Source organism: Gavialis gangeticus, unplaced genomic scaffold (genome assembly GCF_001723915.1).
Source record: "Gavialis gangeticus isolate Ggan-Ray unplaced genomic scaffold, GavGan_comp1, whole genome shotgun sequence".
Lineage (NCBI taxonomy): Eukaryota > Metazoa > Chordata > Crocodylia > Gavialidae > Gavialis > Gavialis gangeticus.
The window spans coordinates 37,635,028-37,649,962 of record NW_017729004.1 but is presented as its reverse complement, the minus strand read 5'-3'; the positions used below and the strand labels follow the sequence as shown (position 1 = coordinate 37,649,962).

General features: G+C 40.8%; 1 protein-coding gene and 1 long non-coding RNA gene across 4 annotated transcripts in view; one reads left to right on the top strand and one right to left on the bottom strand.

Annotated features, from left to right (window-relative positions):
* Window positions 1-6,995, top strand: part of YME1L1 (YME1 like 1 ATPase) — a 58,651-nt gene extending 51,656 nt beyond the window's left edge. For 2 of the 3 annotated variants that reach the window (XM_019508247.1, XM_019508245.1), the window contains exons 16-19: window positions 1,804-1,930; window positions 2,041-2,114; window positions 2,792-2,878; window positions 4,804-6,995. In XM_019508247.1, coding sequence (XP_019363792.1) covers window positions 1,804-1,930; window positions 2,041-2,114; window positions 2,792-2,878; window positions 4,804-4,941 — 426 coding nt within the window. In that variant the 3' untranslated portion in view covers window positions 4,942-6,995. The remainder of the gene's footprint in view (window positions 1-1,803; window positions 1,931-2,040; window positions 2,115-2,791; window positions 2,879-4,803) is intronic. The other variant, XM_019508246.1, reaches the window with a different exon arrangement.
* LOC109291305 overlaps window positions 2,121-14,935 on the bottom strand; it is a 13,918-nt gene continuing 1,103 nt past the window's right edge. The window contains exons 2-3 of the long non-coding RNA XR_002095807.1: window positions 4,712-4,715; window positions 2,121-2,591 (exon numbers count right to left, since the gene is read on the bottom strand). This is a non-coding gene — a long non-coding RNA (uncharacterized LOC109291305). The remainder of the gene's footprint in view (window positions 2,592-4,711; window positions 4,716-14,935) is intronic.

Genomic DNA, 14,935 nt, shown 5'->3' with positions numbered 1-14,935 from the left:
AGGACCTGAACGTAAAAGTGTGAAAATTGACGACAGAAACAGAACAATCACAGCATATCATGAATCGGGTCATGCTATTGTTGCTTACTATACCAAAGATGCAATGCCAATCAACAAAGCTACAATCATGGCACGAGGACCGACTCTGGGACATGTAAGGATTTTTAAAACTAAATTTAGGATATGTTTAGTTAACCTTTTTTTAATTGTCAAGAAGTTTCTCACCAATGCAGTGCCACTAAAGCAGGAGTGGGCAATTATTTAGGCTGGAGGGCTACTTAAGGAGTTTAGGTGAGTTGTTGGAGGGGTGGGAGGCACAATTGATCCTATCCTGGGGCCAGGATCATGAGGTGGTGACAACACAGGGCTGGTGACCCAGAGCAGAGCTGCAATCTGTTCTCTGCTCATCCCTGCAATTAGTGCTGGTTCTGCAGGCAAGGAGATCTGTGGGGAGTAGATTGCAGCTCGGCCCTGGCCCTGGCTCTGGTCCTGTGCTGTCACTACCCCCACAGTCGTGGCCCTGCTTGTCCATCCTGTTCCTGGATGCAACTCCTCACCTGCCAGCAGCCTCATCCCATCCAGCCAGCCAAGCATGCCCTACTTGCATGGGTCCCAGGCTGGACTCCATGGGGACTTCACACAACTGCCCACCCCATCTGGCACCACCAGCAGTGGGTGTGGGGCAGTGGGACCAGGTTTGGCAGCAGAGACACTGGCAGGAGCAGCCAGACAAGGGACTACTGGGAAGCTGAGTCCAGCTGCTGTGCTTCTTCCCCCCCCCACCCCCCCCATGCATCCAGGGGTGGTGGGACTGGCTGCATACACCATGGCCTGGGCTGCCCCCTGTGCCTGCACCAGGTGTGGTTGAGGGCCAGATAGAATCCCTTGGCAGGCCAAGTTTGGCCTGTGGACTGTATTTTGCCCACCCCGTGCTAAAACATGTCGTAGTGCTACAGAATTACTCTAATAAGCTAACATTCATCTACTAAAAAGATGCACAAAGAGAGAAATAGTCCCTGTTGCTTTTTCTGGCTTGGTGTTCCCATTTCCTACAGTTAGAGAAATGCTGCCTTTAACTTCAGGCCTGCTAACAATTGGTAGTGGTTGAAGCTTGCAAGGAATGAATCTTATATGCTGGTGGCTTCCTGGATTATTTCAGATAGCATAGTAGCCAAGGACAAAGCTCTTACAGAGTGGCTAGGGGGGAAAAAGATCCATAAAGCACACCTCTTCATAGAAAGTTCATTAAAGCCCACATTTTTTTCAAGGGTATTTTGTCTAAAAGATGTTGCTGTTTAGTCCTTTGTATTGGTTTTAGGACAGACCTAATCCCTTTGCTATTTCTATCCTGTTCCTTAAAAATGTCATAGAGCAATGTGACTTGTTTCCTGTTGTGTTTTAAATATCCATTCAACTTAGTGTGTTCAATCAGTTGTGACTGATCAGGATCCTCTGGACAAGCTGACCTGTGCTCAGTGCACAAATACAGGGAATAGGAAGGAAGTGAATTCCTTTGAAGTTTGAACCTGGCCTTGGTTGTTGACTTCAGATATGTCAGCTCTTAGCTATTCTATTTAAATTCCAGTTTTTCATCTCAGAAGGCTGGTCCAGCAGCATCCCAGTCACACCTCCTCTGACAGTAGTAGTGTGGGACTCTGGGAATGATCAAATACTTGCTGTATGTCTACTTTGGACTAGTCAGAGCAACCCCAACAGAGTAAATCTCTAACCCATAGTATTTGCAGACTTTGATCACAGTCTTTTTCCTTGTACTGTAAGTGACCATCATTTTACACATTATAGGTGTCTCTGCTACCAGATAATGACGGATGGAGTGAAACTAAATCCCAACTGCTTGCACAGATGGATGTTAGTATGGGAGGGAGGGTAGCAGAAGAACTCATATTTGGAAGTGACCACATCACAACAGGCAAGTAGAGAGCTGTGTCTAAAGAATCTGTCAATGGATATTAAGTTTTTTTTATGTAGCTTTTGGTTTTGTTAAGACTAACTTCACTTTGTATGTGTTTTAATATCTAGGTGCTTCTAGTGACTTTGACAATGCTACTAAAATAGCAAACATGATGGTGACTAGATTTGGAATGAGTGAGAAGGTAAAATTGGTCAATTAATCATCCAGGGTTATTGAAATTGTGCAAAAACAAAATTGTGAAAGATCGGGCTCCATAGAAATCAAAACAGTCTGCTAACTGATGGTAAAAAATTGAAGTTAATGACTTGACTGGTTAAAAGTTCCAACTCTGACAGAATATAAAGTTGGCTTTCTTGTTGAGTTCAGAATATTCTGTAGATTAGAAATCTTTGTATTAAGCAGATTTCTTTAAGAAGCCTTGCTAATCCTTATTGAAAAGTTTACAGTAAAGACCCATTGCTTCAAAAGTTGAAGGTAAATTTTAGTCTTTGGTAGCATTTTGAAGGTATATTGGGGAGAAATCTGTTTTTCAGACTTTCAGACAGATTGGCATAAATAGTTGAAAAAAAGTGGTGAAAAACAGTAAAATGCCAAACCCAAATAGAAGGTACTATTAATGGAAGCTAGATTGTCTTTGTGAAATATAATCCTTCAGTGACTTCATAGTTCATGCCTTTCTTTGACTTGTGGATTTTTACAAGGTCCTTTAAAAAAGGACTTGTATATTTTTCTCATTTACCAGATTTATTTATGTACGTCTTGGGCAGGGGTGCATGTTTTGTACAATGCTCTGAATATCACCAGTGTTTTATTGAAATGGATCATATTTTTGTTTCTGGTGACCAATTTTTTGTTTAGCTTGGTGTCATGACCTACACTGACGCAAGGAGACTTAGTCCAGAAACGCAATCTGCAGTTGAAGAGGAAGTAAGAACACTTTTAAGAGTAAGAATTGTGTTTGCCTATATTTACTTATCACATGTAAGAGAGGGGCTGAACAACTAAATAGGTTAATATATAACTTAATAATATGCATTACTTTACAAAGTACAGAAATGTTCTTAAAATTGCACCTGTATTGAATATGAAACCATCTCTTCACATTTAATTCCCTTGAACAGTTGTTAATAGTATTTGGTTTATAATGAAGATGTGTAGAGCAGGTTGGCTAGGTTATCCAAACTCTGGATGTATTCATTATTTACATAACTGCATTTACAAGAGAGTTGTGTTATGGTAAATTAATGTGGTAGCTTCACTAAATACCATGCCACTATTTTAGATTACAGGAGGGATTGTTTTTTCATTTTCATGCTACTGCATTTACTCAACTGTAAGACAAGGTTCCCTGCCCCCACCGATCAGCGTAAGGGGGAAAAAGCCCCTCGTCTTATATTCATATGTGAAGTGGAGTGGGGAGCAGGCTGCTGCTGCACATGCACAGCAGCCTCCTGCCCCTTATTTCGCTTCCCCTCTGCAATTTCTCACCCTCCCCCTTACTGTCAAGCATAGCTTGGCTCCGGCTCAGGCTGAAGTCACTCCTGGGCATAGAGAACATGAAAACTTTCCCCTGCTCCTCCAGTCAACAGAACTGACAGTGCTGCATTACCTGCCTGGCCACTCAGCAGCGCCAACACAGCTACATTGCCAGCCAAGAGCTAAGCTTCCATGAGCTGTGTTCCAAGTTCCTGGCTTGGGCAGCATCTAAAAGTAAGGGGCAGGGGGGTAGAGGCAGAGACTGGGAGGAAGTGGGGGAAGGGGCAGAGGCTTAGCCAGGCTTCAGGGGGAAGAAGTAGGTGGGGCAGAGGGCAAGGGGGCCACCTAACTCCCCCTCCGCCCGCCACTGATTTCCCTGCTGTGGTAGTGGGGGCTGGATGGGAATTGAGACAACCCTCCAATACTTAGATTATGTACCTGGAAAATTATAACATTTATAAATTTTCCATGTATGGGGTCATTGTCTTGTATTCATGGTCATCTTATATGCGAGGAAATATAGTAGTTCATAGCTTTCACCTAAGCATTTTCATATAAATCTCAGTAATTCTAGCAGTTATAGGAAAGAGTTCATTTAGAACTCTACAGTCATGGTTTTGTGGAGTGTTTTGTTTGGTTTACAGCTTTTACTTTCAATAGGCATTTGAGAAGTATTTTGGGGAATAATCACTTTTATCTATATACATTGAAACTGTTAACAGTACTGATATTTATGAAATGCTGGTTTATTTAACATCATCCCAGATTCTTGTGGCTGTTTTTAGGCTTAGACATGGTAGTGATGATAGGCTCTTCAGATGATAACTCTAGTAAAGCTACTGTTCAGGATAACTGTTCAGAAAAAAAAATTACCTAAAAATGAATTCTGCATTAATTTGTCAATTTTCTTTTTTAACATTTTGCGGCTGGGCTGCTTCTTGTGAGCTACAGCAATATTCAGAATTGTGAAATGGCTTACAAGTTTTGTCCTGTGTAGTCTAACAGAGCTGAGTTTACAGCTTGACTTGTACAGAAACCTTAATTGAGGAAAAGACTTTTTAATCTGCTAACTTTTCCAAATTTATTAAAGATTTGTTTGGGGTTTTTTTTTTTTTTAAATAGTACATACAGACCTGCAGAATCACTTGCTTATCCAAGCCGCAAGCCCCATTTCTGCAAGGATATTAACATGGGTGTAAAGATTAATATGAAAGTAAAAACTTTGAAATCTCTGGGGCATACACAAAATGATTCAGTTAAATAAGTCTTGCTGTAAGTAAATCTTGGGAATGTGCGGTGTACTTATCTCTAATTGTACCAACTAAAGACTATAGTTTTTTAAATAAGCTGGTTTTGTTATGGTTTTTTAAGGTTTTGGGGTTTTTTTTATTTAGGATTCATATGAACGGGCGAAGAACATCCTGAAGACGCATGCAAAAGAACACAAGAATTTAGCAGAAGCCTTATTAACATATGAGACTTTGGATGCCAGAGAAATCCATGTGGTTCTAGAGGGGAAAAAACTAAAATGAGATGACAACTTCTTCAAAACTGATACTTTGAAAAATGAACCTCTAAGAATGCAGTAGTCTCCTTATGCAGCGTAGCTTTTTTGTTTCTGGTGTGTGTATTGTATTAATGACATTTTCTTAAGGTTATTAAACATTGTCTTTCAGCTTTTTGGTTACAGTTATTTAATTTTTATTGTCTCAGAATGAGGCAGGAGGAATAAAACAAGTTCCCACTGGAAGAAAAGGTCAGAAATATAAAATCTCAGGGTGAATCCTGCTTGTTGGAGACCTCAAACAAATATTAAAGATTAAAAAAGGGAGGGAGGGAGAATACTGTCCAAAATGCATTTTTATTATTATGCTGCTATATGTAGATCTGAAGTGGTGACATCTTAATATGTACAGCATGAAGTTTTTCAGAATGTGAACTCATAAGTGCTAAAAGAATTATCCATGTAAAATAATACTAACCTTAATCAGAGTAATGACGTTTTTACATTCACAAACAGCAAAGCGCAGTTTTAAAAAGCTTACTGCCTTTGTTTCTGAGGGACAGTAAGGCAATATGTAAAGGGGATACATCATGCATTTATAGTACAAGGAATTGTGAGGGCTCCAAAACAGATAAGTTGTTAGCAATTGTACGTCCACTGCTCTTAGAATTTAAACATATACCTACACATGGCTAGTAAAAAATAAATAAATAGAAAGGAATTGGCTCTGTCTGTGAGCAAAACATGCCTGTCTAAAACTTTAGACCATGTAAAAAGTACCATTCGTCCTAACAAAATTCTGCCAGGGTTAGGAAAATACAGTTCTGTGGCATCTGATATGCTGCTGACAAGAATTGCTTATGTTTTATTAATGTCATAGGTGGTATGATTTGTTGGCAGTGCTTTTATATTGTTGGGTATACAGCTGCATTGGTTTTTACTATTGCGTATGGCCTTTGATAATCCAGTGAAGGATTTATTCAAAAAGGACAGGTATTACTTGGCAAAAAGTGGTTGTCCAGAGAGTGCTTCCAGTGATTTCTTCCTTTCAACATTCCCTGTTACTTTAATAAAAGTAAGGAAAATCCAGTTGTTTTATTTTAACTCGTGCACTTTCATGAAAATCCTAGAACCGTAAGAAATGGAAGCAACCGTTAGTTAGAACTAAGTTACAATAAAGTGAAAATGGTTGCTAGCTGCATTATACAACAATCTCATTTCCCAGTTCTAATGAACACTAATGTCAATTTTCCTTTAAAAAAAAAAAAAAATTCAATATAAGAATCAAATGCAGAAAATTTTTACCATCCCCTTTTTCTATTTGTAGACATGGCCTTCATTAGAGTATTAATAGTAAAGGTTAAAGTAGTTTGTGCTAATAAATGTGAAAACTGAAATTGGTAACGAAATCTAACCTAGAATTAACCACAGGGTTTTAAGATCTTTTTTGACAATATAACAGCTATAGCCCAATTCTTTTTATGAGCTGAGAATACATTTTCCCTTTTTTTTCCCCAAGCCAATGCTAGAGTACAGTTTATTTCTTGTTTGCTATGTTGTTTTTTCATTCAGTCACTTTTAATACCATGATATCCCAGTGCAACGTGGAAGAATTTCAAAATACTGCAAAACAGTGCACCAAGCTATGAGGTTGGCTAATTACAAACTCTTTTGTATTTCAGAAACATGCCTTCAAAAACATACAAATAGAGCATATTTGGCTTCTATTTTTGGAATAATAAAAGGTTTGTTTTAATCATGCACATTGCTTTTCTTTTTCACCATAAATTGCTACAAAATGTAATACTAAGTTCCTTTTCTGTAAATTGAGGTGTATAAAACATTTAAGCTTGTAAATAAATGTAAGCATTATGACAAACTTGTACTTTCTTTGATTAGACTTCTAAAAAATGTGAGTGGGGGGTGTTCCTTAGGATTCTGAAAATACTTTCTTCAATTCCTGCTTTGGTAATTAGTTGGACTTAATATGGAACTTTCTTATTGCAAACAAATGTGAATTTTATTTAAAAACAGAAAAAAACTCTTGCCATTTTTTAAGTCAATAAAATCTATATTATATTATCTATTTTGTGGACTTGTATAATACTCAAAGGCTACTATTCTTGTTCAGTTTTTCTTCTGTCTTCAATCCCTCTTTCAAGAATGCTTTATTGTATCAGCTGGATGCAGCTCTCTTTTGAAATCTTGATATTATTTATTCCATGTGCTCGTAAAAGGAAACTAGAAGAGAAAAGTTGTTATTTTTTTAATTAGTCCCAGTGTCTTCACATGGATACTATGAAAGGTTCATGCTATTGAACTTTTTTCTGGTCTATTGCTGGGACAGTGTATACACATGACCATTTGTAGCTAGAATTGCATCTAAAAATTCCTTAGCACAGATTGGTATCTCAGTACTTTAGCAGCAGACAAAAGTAGTTAGTCTTGTTAGTCTGAAGACAGGCAGAACGCAAAGTACAGATGAACCTTATAGAATAATTAAATGCGAGATGCTTGTGAGCCCAAATTTACTTCATCAGATGCTAATCTCGATAAGGTGCATCTCCACCCTACCTTATCCCAGTACTCTAGTCATCAAATCAATTGATACAGAGTGATGACAAGTGCTGTATGCTTGGCTAGTGAAGATAGAAAAGGGACTTGCCACATTCTCCTTGGAAAGATGCTCATGGCTTTCATGAGGATGTTTGATGCATTGCATGAGAAATACCACGTTCTGTGATCGACAGATAAGATTTGTAGATTCTGATGGTTTCATTGTCGGATGTGTTGACTTACGGTAGCAATGGGGATGCGTTGATAGATTTTGCATTTGCTGTTCAGGCAGGGTTGTGTCTGTATGCTGTCTGTTGGCCAGCAGGGAGTTTGCTTCTGGTGATGAGTTGGGCAAAGTTTGGGGGCTGTTGGAAAGTCAGGAGTTGGGGTAAGGAAAGGGTTTAGTAATATTTCTTTTGGCATCTGATCCTCTTCAAGTATTAGCTGAAACTGTTTGATCCTTCTTACAGGTTTTGCTATGGGATAGCGTGTGACAACTAGGGATATGCAGTTAGTGGTGGGGTGTACTTCTTGTATTGTAGTAGGTGGGGGGAGGTACTTGGGTAGGTTGTTTAAAAAAATATTTTTGCTGGAGTGTCTCTCCTGAGTTAAAGGCAGTCTTTAGTTGGCTGTCACAGGTATTCTTAGAGGAAATGTATCTGGGAACCTGGCTATAGATAACTGCTTTCTTGATATGTTTGGAATGGTTACTGTTTTTGTGGAAGTAGGTTGTGGTCTGTGGGCTTTTTGTAAATTGTGGTTTGTAGGGTGCCATTGTGGAACAATAATTGTAGCATCTTGCAGGTCAATGTTAGCCTAGGATTATTCCAGAGAAAATTTGATAATAGGGTGGTAGTTGTAGTTATTGAACATGCTTAGGGAATTTCAGGCGTTCAGACCACTGAATAAAAAGGTAACCTTTTGTATGGTGACATTTGATGGTGCAGTTTTCTAATCATTCCTCTTTGAGGTGGCTTATGAGGGGGTTGGCATATTGGGGAGCCATCTTTATGCCCATAGCTTAGCTCAGTTTTCTCCTTCGTATTGTTAAATCTGCAGCTTTTAGTACTCATGGAAGTTGTGTGACAGTATTCATGGAAGTTGTTCCCATATGTTCCTCCTCTTCTGTGCCTCTGCTAGTAAGAAACTGGATGTAATCTGGCGTATGTCTCAGGAAAGTTTTCAGGAACTGGTGCAGATGTATACAGCATTAGACTATGATAACTAGTATTTGTCCTCTGGAATGATTCAGTAGCTGGGATTCCCAAGACGGCCCTAAAACATGGAAACAGAGAGCACGTGGCTCCTGTGTAGTGGTGCTGAGGTTGTAGTTGAGGACATTACTTGCATTACTCTAAATGGTCCAAGATTTAAATGTGTGGTTCATTTTACATGTTGTTAGCCCATACTGGAAATATTTAAGTTAATTTAAAAGGTGGCAGTATGCCAGGTAAAGTCACAGGCTGACATGGCAAATAAGCCTTAGGATTCTAGAAATGGGAGGAAAAGTTTAATTTGGAATCGCTGAAATATGCTGTGTTTGGTTAATGTTAATTAGATGACCTCTTTTGGACATGGCTTATCTGGGTTTAACTCAGTGGGACGTGTGGACTGAAGAAAGCTAGCTTTGCTGTATTGGGTGTTATACACTGTCCCCTGGGAACCCACGATTCAACATGACACCACTAGGACTTCATCCTGAGTCTGAAAGATGTCCTGATCTGATTAGATCAGAGAGAGGGAACAAATACCATCATTACCTTCTCTAGCTTCAGCTAGCAGTGGTGTCCCTCAGGTCCATGCTTGGACCAGTGCTTTTCAAGATCTCGATCAATGATTTGGATGGGGGAATGAAAAGCTCACTGGTCAAGTTCATGGATGACACCAAGTTATGGGGCAGTGTGGTCATGCCAGAAGGTAGGATGCAGATGCAGGTAGACCTGGACAGGGTCAAGAGTTAGGCAGACCAGATGAAGTTCAACATTTTCAAGTGTAAGGTGCTCCATCTGGCGGCAAACAACCCTCAACATACATACAGGCTCAGTGGTGACAGCTTGACTTGCACCATGACCAAAAGGGACTTAGGGGTAATGATTGACCATTGCATGAATATGAGCCGTCAGCGTGAGGCAGTGGTCAGCAGGGCAAACAACACACTGGCATGCATCAACCAATGCATCTTGTGTAAAACTAAGAAAGTGATACTCCCACTGTACTCAGCACTGGTGAGACCGCAGTTGGAGTACTGCATCCAGTTTTGGGTGCCGCAATTCAATAAAGATGTGGAAAAACTTGGGAGGGTCCAGAAAGGAGCCACCCATATGATCAGGGACTTGCAAGGCAAGTCATATGAGGAAAGGCTGAGGGACCTGGGTCTCTAGTTTAAAGAAGAGAAAGCTGAGAGAGCACTTGATAATGGCTTACCACTATATCAGAAAACTGCATCAGGAGCTCAATGAACAACTGTTCACTAGGGCACCCCTGGGGAAGACCAGGACCAATGGATACAAACTCCTGGAAGGCTGTTTCAGGCTTAATACCAGGAAAAACTTCACAGTCAGGGTGTCCAGATTGTGGAATAAACTCCCTCCAGAGGTGGTGCAGTCACCTACCCTGGAGGTTTTCAAGAGGAGTTTAGACAGTCCTCTCACTGGGGTCACCTAACCCCAGTTGTCTTCCTGCCTAGAGCGGAGGGGCTGGACCCGATGATCTGCAAGGTCCCTTCCAGCCCCTACCAATCTATGAAAAACTCCTGAACACCTTGTGAAATGAGAGACTTAGGGTTCTTGCTTTCAACTTCCCCTTATGTGCCCTTTCTTTTCTTGTCCTGATATCTTCTCTTGTTAAACAAAGAAGAAAATGAATTTGCCTTCCTGCCTCCTGGCAGTGCAGTTCAAGCAAACTCATACCCATATTAGTTTCTTTATTTTAGTGATTTACTTTCCTTGTTTCTCTAACAGTGAGACTGCATGTGAGAATGAGCACAAGGGCTGTGCGAGGCTTTGGTCCCTGATTTGATTTGGCCCAATTTGGTGGCCAATTAACTGAATCCAAATCTAATCAGGAGACCCTTTAATCTCTCCGAATTGAATCGGAACCCCCTGAATCAATTTGGAAAGATTCGGCGATTCGGACATAGTCAGCTTTAAATGTTTTTTCTACGCACCTCAGGGTAGCAGGTGGCTTATAAATGCTGAGATGGTGGGGTGGATGAAGTGTCCCACAGGAGTGCCAGGGGGTCCCCAGTGCGCTTGGCAGCAGACCCAGAAGTGGACCAGAAGCAGTTCCAGTCCACTTCCAGGTCCACCAGGGAGTGTGCTGGGGTGCCTTCCTGTGCCCCCCTGGCTCGATGACTGGTGCCTCCTGGGTCTGGGAGGGCACCCGGGCCCCTCCTGAGGCCAATTGCCAACCTGGGGGGCCTCCCCTTCATGCTCCCTGCCAGAACTGGAAGTGAACGGGAAGTACTTCTGGTCCACTTCTGGGTTCACTGCCGAGCATGTGGGGGGGCCTCTGCGCTCCTGTGGGATGCTCCATCCACCTCACTATCTCAACATTCATGAGCCGCACCTGGTACCTCAAGGTATGTAGAAAAAACTTTTAAAGCTGTGTCTGGCCGAATCGCTGGTTCTCCGACTTGGCATCAAATCTTTAGATTTGGCCAAATCAAATCAGGGACAGCGGTCTGAATCACCTAATTGAATCACTGTGTTCAATTCAGGCCAAATCTGAACTGAATGTGGCCTATTTCACACACCCCTAACGAGCACCACATACAAGCATTTTCCTGCCATACTCCACATCATCTGATGCTGGGAGGTGGTTAACATTTTGTACCAGGGTCCAGACTTCTGTCAACTCTAGGTAACATCTAGTCAAAAAATAGAGAGCTGGGGATAAAATCTACTGTTTCTTCCTCCTCTCCATGAGACCTTTTAATATAAACATGCCGAATCTATGTACTCATGTATAGTGTCTGTAACTACAAGGCTCCATTTACCTCCACAGCCAGGAGTCTTGACTCCTGACTTTTCTAAGTCTAGCAATCGGCTCTATACACTATTGGCAAAATACATGCTGTCCTTCTATCTAGTAGCTGGTCTGTAACATAACTGCCAGTAATTCCTTTAAATCATAGAAGAGTCCTGATTTGTTCCTACTAATGGCCCTTGGGAAAGGGGTTCTCACAGTTGAATATGAAAGGTAGTTTACTGCTAGCTGACCCTTTGATGCTTTTGCATGTCTCTGAGGGCATCCCCTCTAGGTTTTAAGCCTTAAGCCTTTTTCTCTCTGGAAAGGAATCGCGCCGTTCTCCCCGTTCTGGCCATGCACATGGTACCAACCACGAATTTTCTGCTGGTCCTGCTAGGCTAGGCTACCTGCGCTCCCTGGAAACTGACCGGTGTTGAGTACAACGATCTGCCACAGTCGACTTCAAGCAAAGCAGGTGATAGCAGGTACTCTGTAACACAAGAGTTCTTTAAATAATGCAACATTTTCAGACACTTATTTCACTTAATGTCTGACCTTTCATGGGTAGAGGGAAACACTTTGGTCCAGGTGTTTGTAAGGGCAGGACAATATTTCCTGAAGAATTCCAGGCACACCATCTTCTGATGGTTTAGACTTGGGAGATAGTGTCTTCCTTTTAAGAGTTTGGTCCTCTCCATGACTGTCTTAAGCTTCTGAGAGACTTTTTGGTTTCCCCCTTTCAAAAGAACCTCTCCATGGAAGTATTCCTTGGAAATTTATTTGGCAGGTGCAGTAGTGACCGGAGCTAGGACACCAAAGCAGTGGCCTTATTCCAGTCTTCCAGGAGATGAGAATACCCCACCTGTAAGGAGGTGTTTGGCCCCTCAAGGGCTTGGAATCCAGCTGCAGGCAGCCAGCTGATGATAGCATGCCTGACTGGGAGGCTGAGGGCCAGCTGGAAGTGACTGTCCACTAGTAAGAGTGGAACCACGAGGACTCTTAAGAGCTCTAGGAGGGAATGCTGAAAGAAAGAGGGCATACAGAGGCAAGGGTTTTCTGTGTGGAATAACCTGGTCTGATAATCTGAAAACAGAACTGACTTGTCTCTCTAAAGCAGCAAGGTAAAAAGCCTGCTTACATCCCCTCTTCTGGGTGTGTGTCCTGACCAACCAGACAGTGAATGAGCAATACGTGTGACCTGTCCAATAGACAGGACTCAAATTAATACAAGAAGCTCTAAATCTAACAGAACACATGCAAAGTTGTCATTTTACATTAAATAGGAGGTTTAAGTCAAGCACTCAAAAGTTAAGAAGTGCCAGGATTTAGGCTGCCACACGCGGTTGCCACACTCATTTCTTCTTTTCTTTTATTTCCTATTGCTAGTTTGTCCCTTGATCTCATGCTACTGCCTCTTTGACTGCTGTGTTTCTTCTCTGCCCTTGAGAGCGTGGTCTTTTAATCTACAGATAGCTTTGAGATCTTTCTATATTAGCACCCTACTTTTACATTTGTCATTTATAATCATGGCCAACCTGGACCTCCGCAAAAATCAATACTAGGATATGTACTCTGTGTAAGTTTTTTACTTTTTTGTATTGAATTACTCTAGTTGCTGCTACTTTGGGTTGATTAGTTTGTATTTATAGATTTGTGGGCTGATCTGCCAAAATTCCCAAAGAAAGTTAAAACCACTGGAATGAAAACAAGACCATGAACGTCCCAAACAAGATAACAAGAAACATAATCTTAAACAAGTTTCTGAAGATGTGAGTTTTTGCTGCAGTTAGACTCACTACTCCCAATAAAATGGAAAAAGCCTCTTGTGTTACAGGGTAATCAAGAATATACAGTGCCTCCACTGCCCTTTCATTCACAATGGGCTTTCCATTTGAACCAAATGCATACAAAATGTATGCCAAAAAGTCCTATACAAATGAAAACACTATACAAATGACAAAGTTGATCATGGATATGGAATCAAGATTGGCATCCCAGTACATCATGAAACTAGCAGCACCAACAGTAATGGAAGCAGTAGTATAGATAGAGGAACAGAGAGGTTTGGAAATAAGCAACAGGGAAACAACCCGCATAGCTTCAGCTGCAATTACAACATTCTGAATGGTGCTCTGTACAATTGCAAGATAGTGATCATAGTTGATTAATGCTGGATGATAAACCAGAATGAGTTTGAATGAGATCTTGAATGAGATCTTGCAGTCCTTAGCTAACTTCTCATTGGTTTAAAATGATTTTCTAATCAACTGCAGTAGTTATATTCACTGTTTGAATGAAGAAATGGGAAGTTGCAGTTTCCAGAGAACTAGTATCAATGTCCCACTCAAAATCTAGGTAGTATTGAAAAAGTATAGATAAAATACCCATGAAAAAATCCCTGTTATTTACACCTAGTTAATTGTGTTTGGCAACATTCTGGTATACTTTCAAGGAAGTAAATATACTTTCTGGAAGACTTTTGTCCACAGAAGTATTCTCAAATATCTCCATATGGTTCCCAGTGTCATTATGAATGAATGCATTCCAGTAAAGTACACTTTCAGTAATAATAACTGTAACCCTGGGCCCATATTCTGAGAAATACTCATTTTCGCAGTTGTAGAATGGAATGATGCAAGAACCATCACTACCCAGATTTCAAAGGTCTATACCTTCCTTGATCTGAGTACATTCATAAATACTACTAGCAAGTTATGCTCCATATAACAACATGATAAACTTTGGTTTAGATGTTTGTAAGAAAAGGACCATAATATTTCCTGAAGAATTCATCCACTGGATGTTAATTTTCTGCCCCAGATGACTCACCGGAACCTTTTTCCACACAGAGCACATTGTACAGATACGAGCAGTTAGACTGATCATCATCATGCACTTTCATGCAGGTGAGCCAATGCCTGTTCCTTTTTTCCCTGTTTAGCAGAAACATAAAATAACAAGCAAAAATATACAAGGCCTGCTCCAAAGAACATCAGACTATACAATTAACAAAAGATAAAAGTGCCTGTGTTGAGGCAGAATGATTTCACAGGCTCAAAGGAGGTCCAGGTTTCTAAGAGGAAGGCTAAAATATCAGTGAGAGTGGTAATTGTAACTGATCTTCAATCTTATTTTTCCTCTGACTTTTTTTGCAACTAGTAATCAAAATGATATATCAACTCCAACTTCTTTAAGAAAAGAGAGGGAGTCAGCATGCTATTGTAAATATAAATTTCTAAGGTATTGTAAATATTAAGGGTGTGCAAAGCTTTGGTCACTGATTTGGTTTGGAGAAGATTCGGCCCGATTCAGAGGCTGTATTATCAAATCTGAATCAAGCTGGGAGACCCATAAAAACCTCAGAATCGATTCGAAGCATCTGAATTGATTAGGAAAAAATTTGGAGATTCGGCAATTCAGAAGGCGGTCTTGCAGGGAAACAGAAACTGAGATGAGGAAGGGGGAGCGGGGTGGGGGGGAGGGAAGACTGACATCTG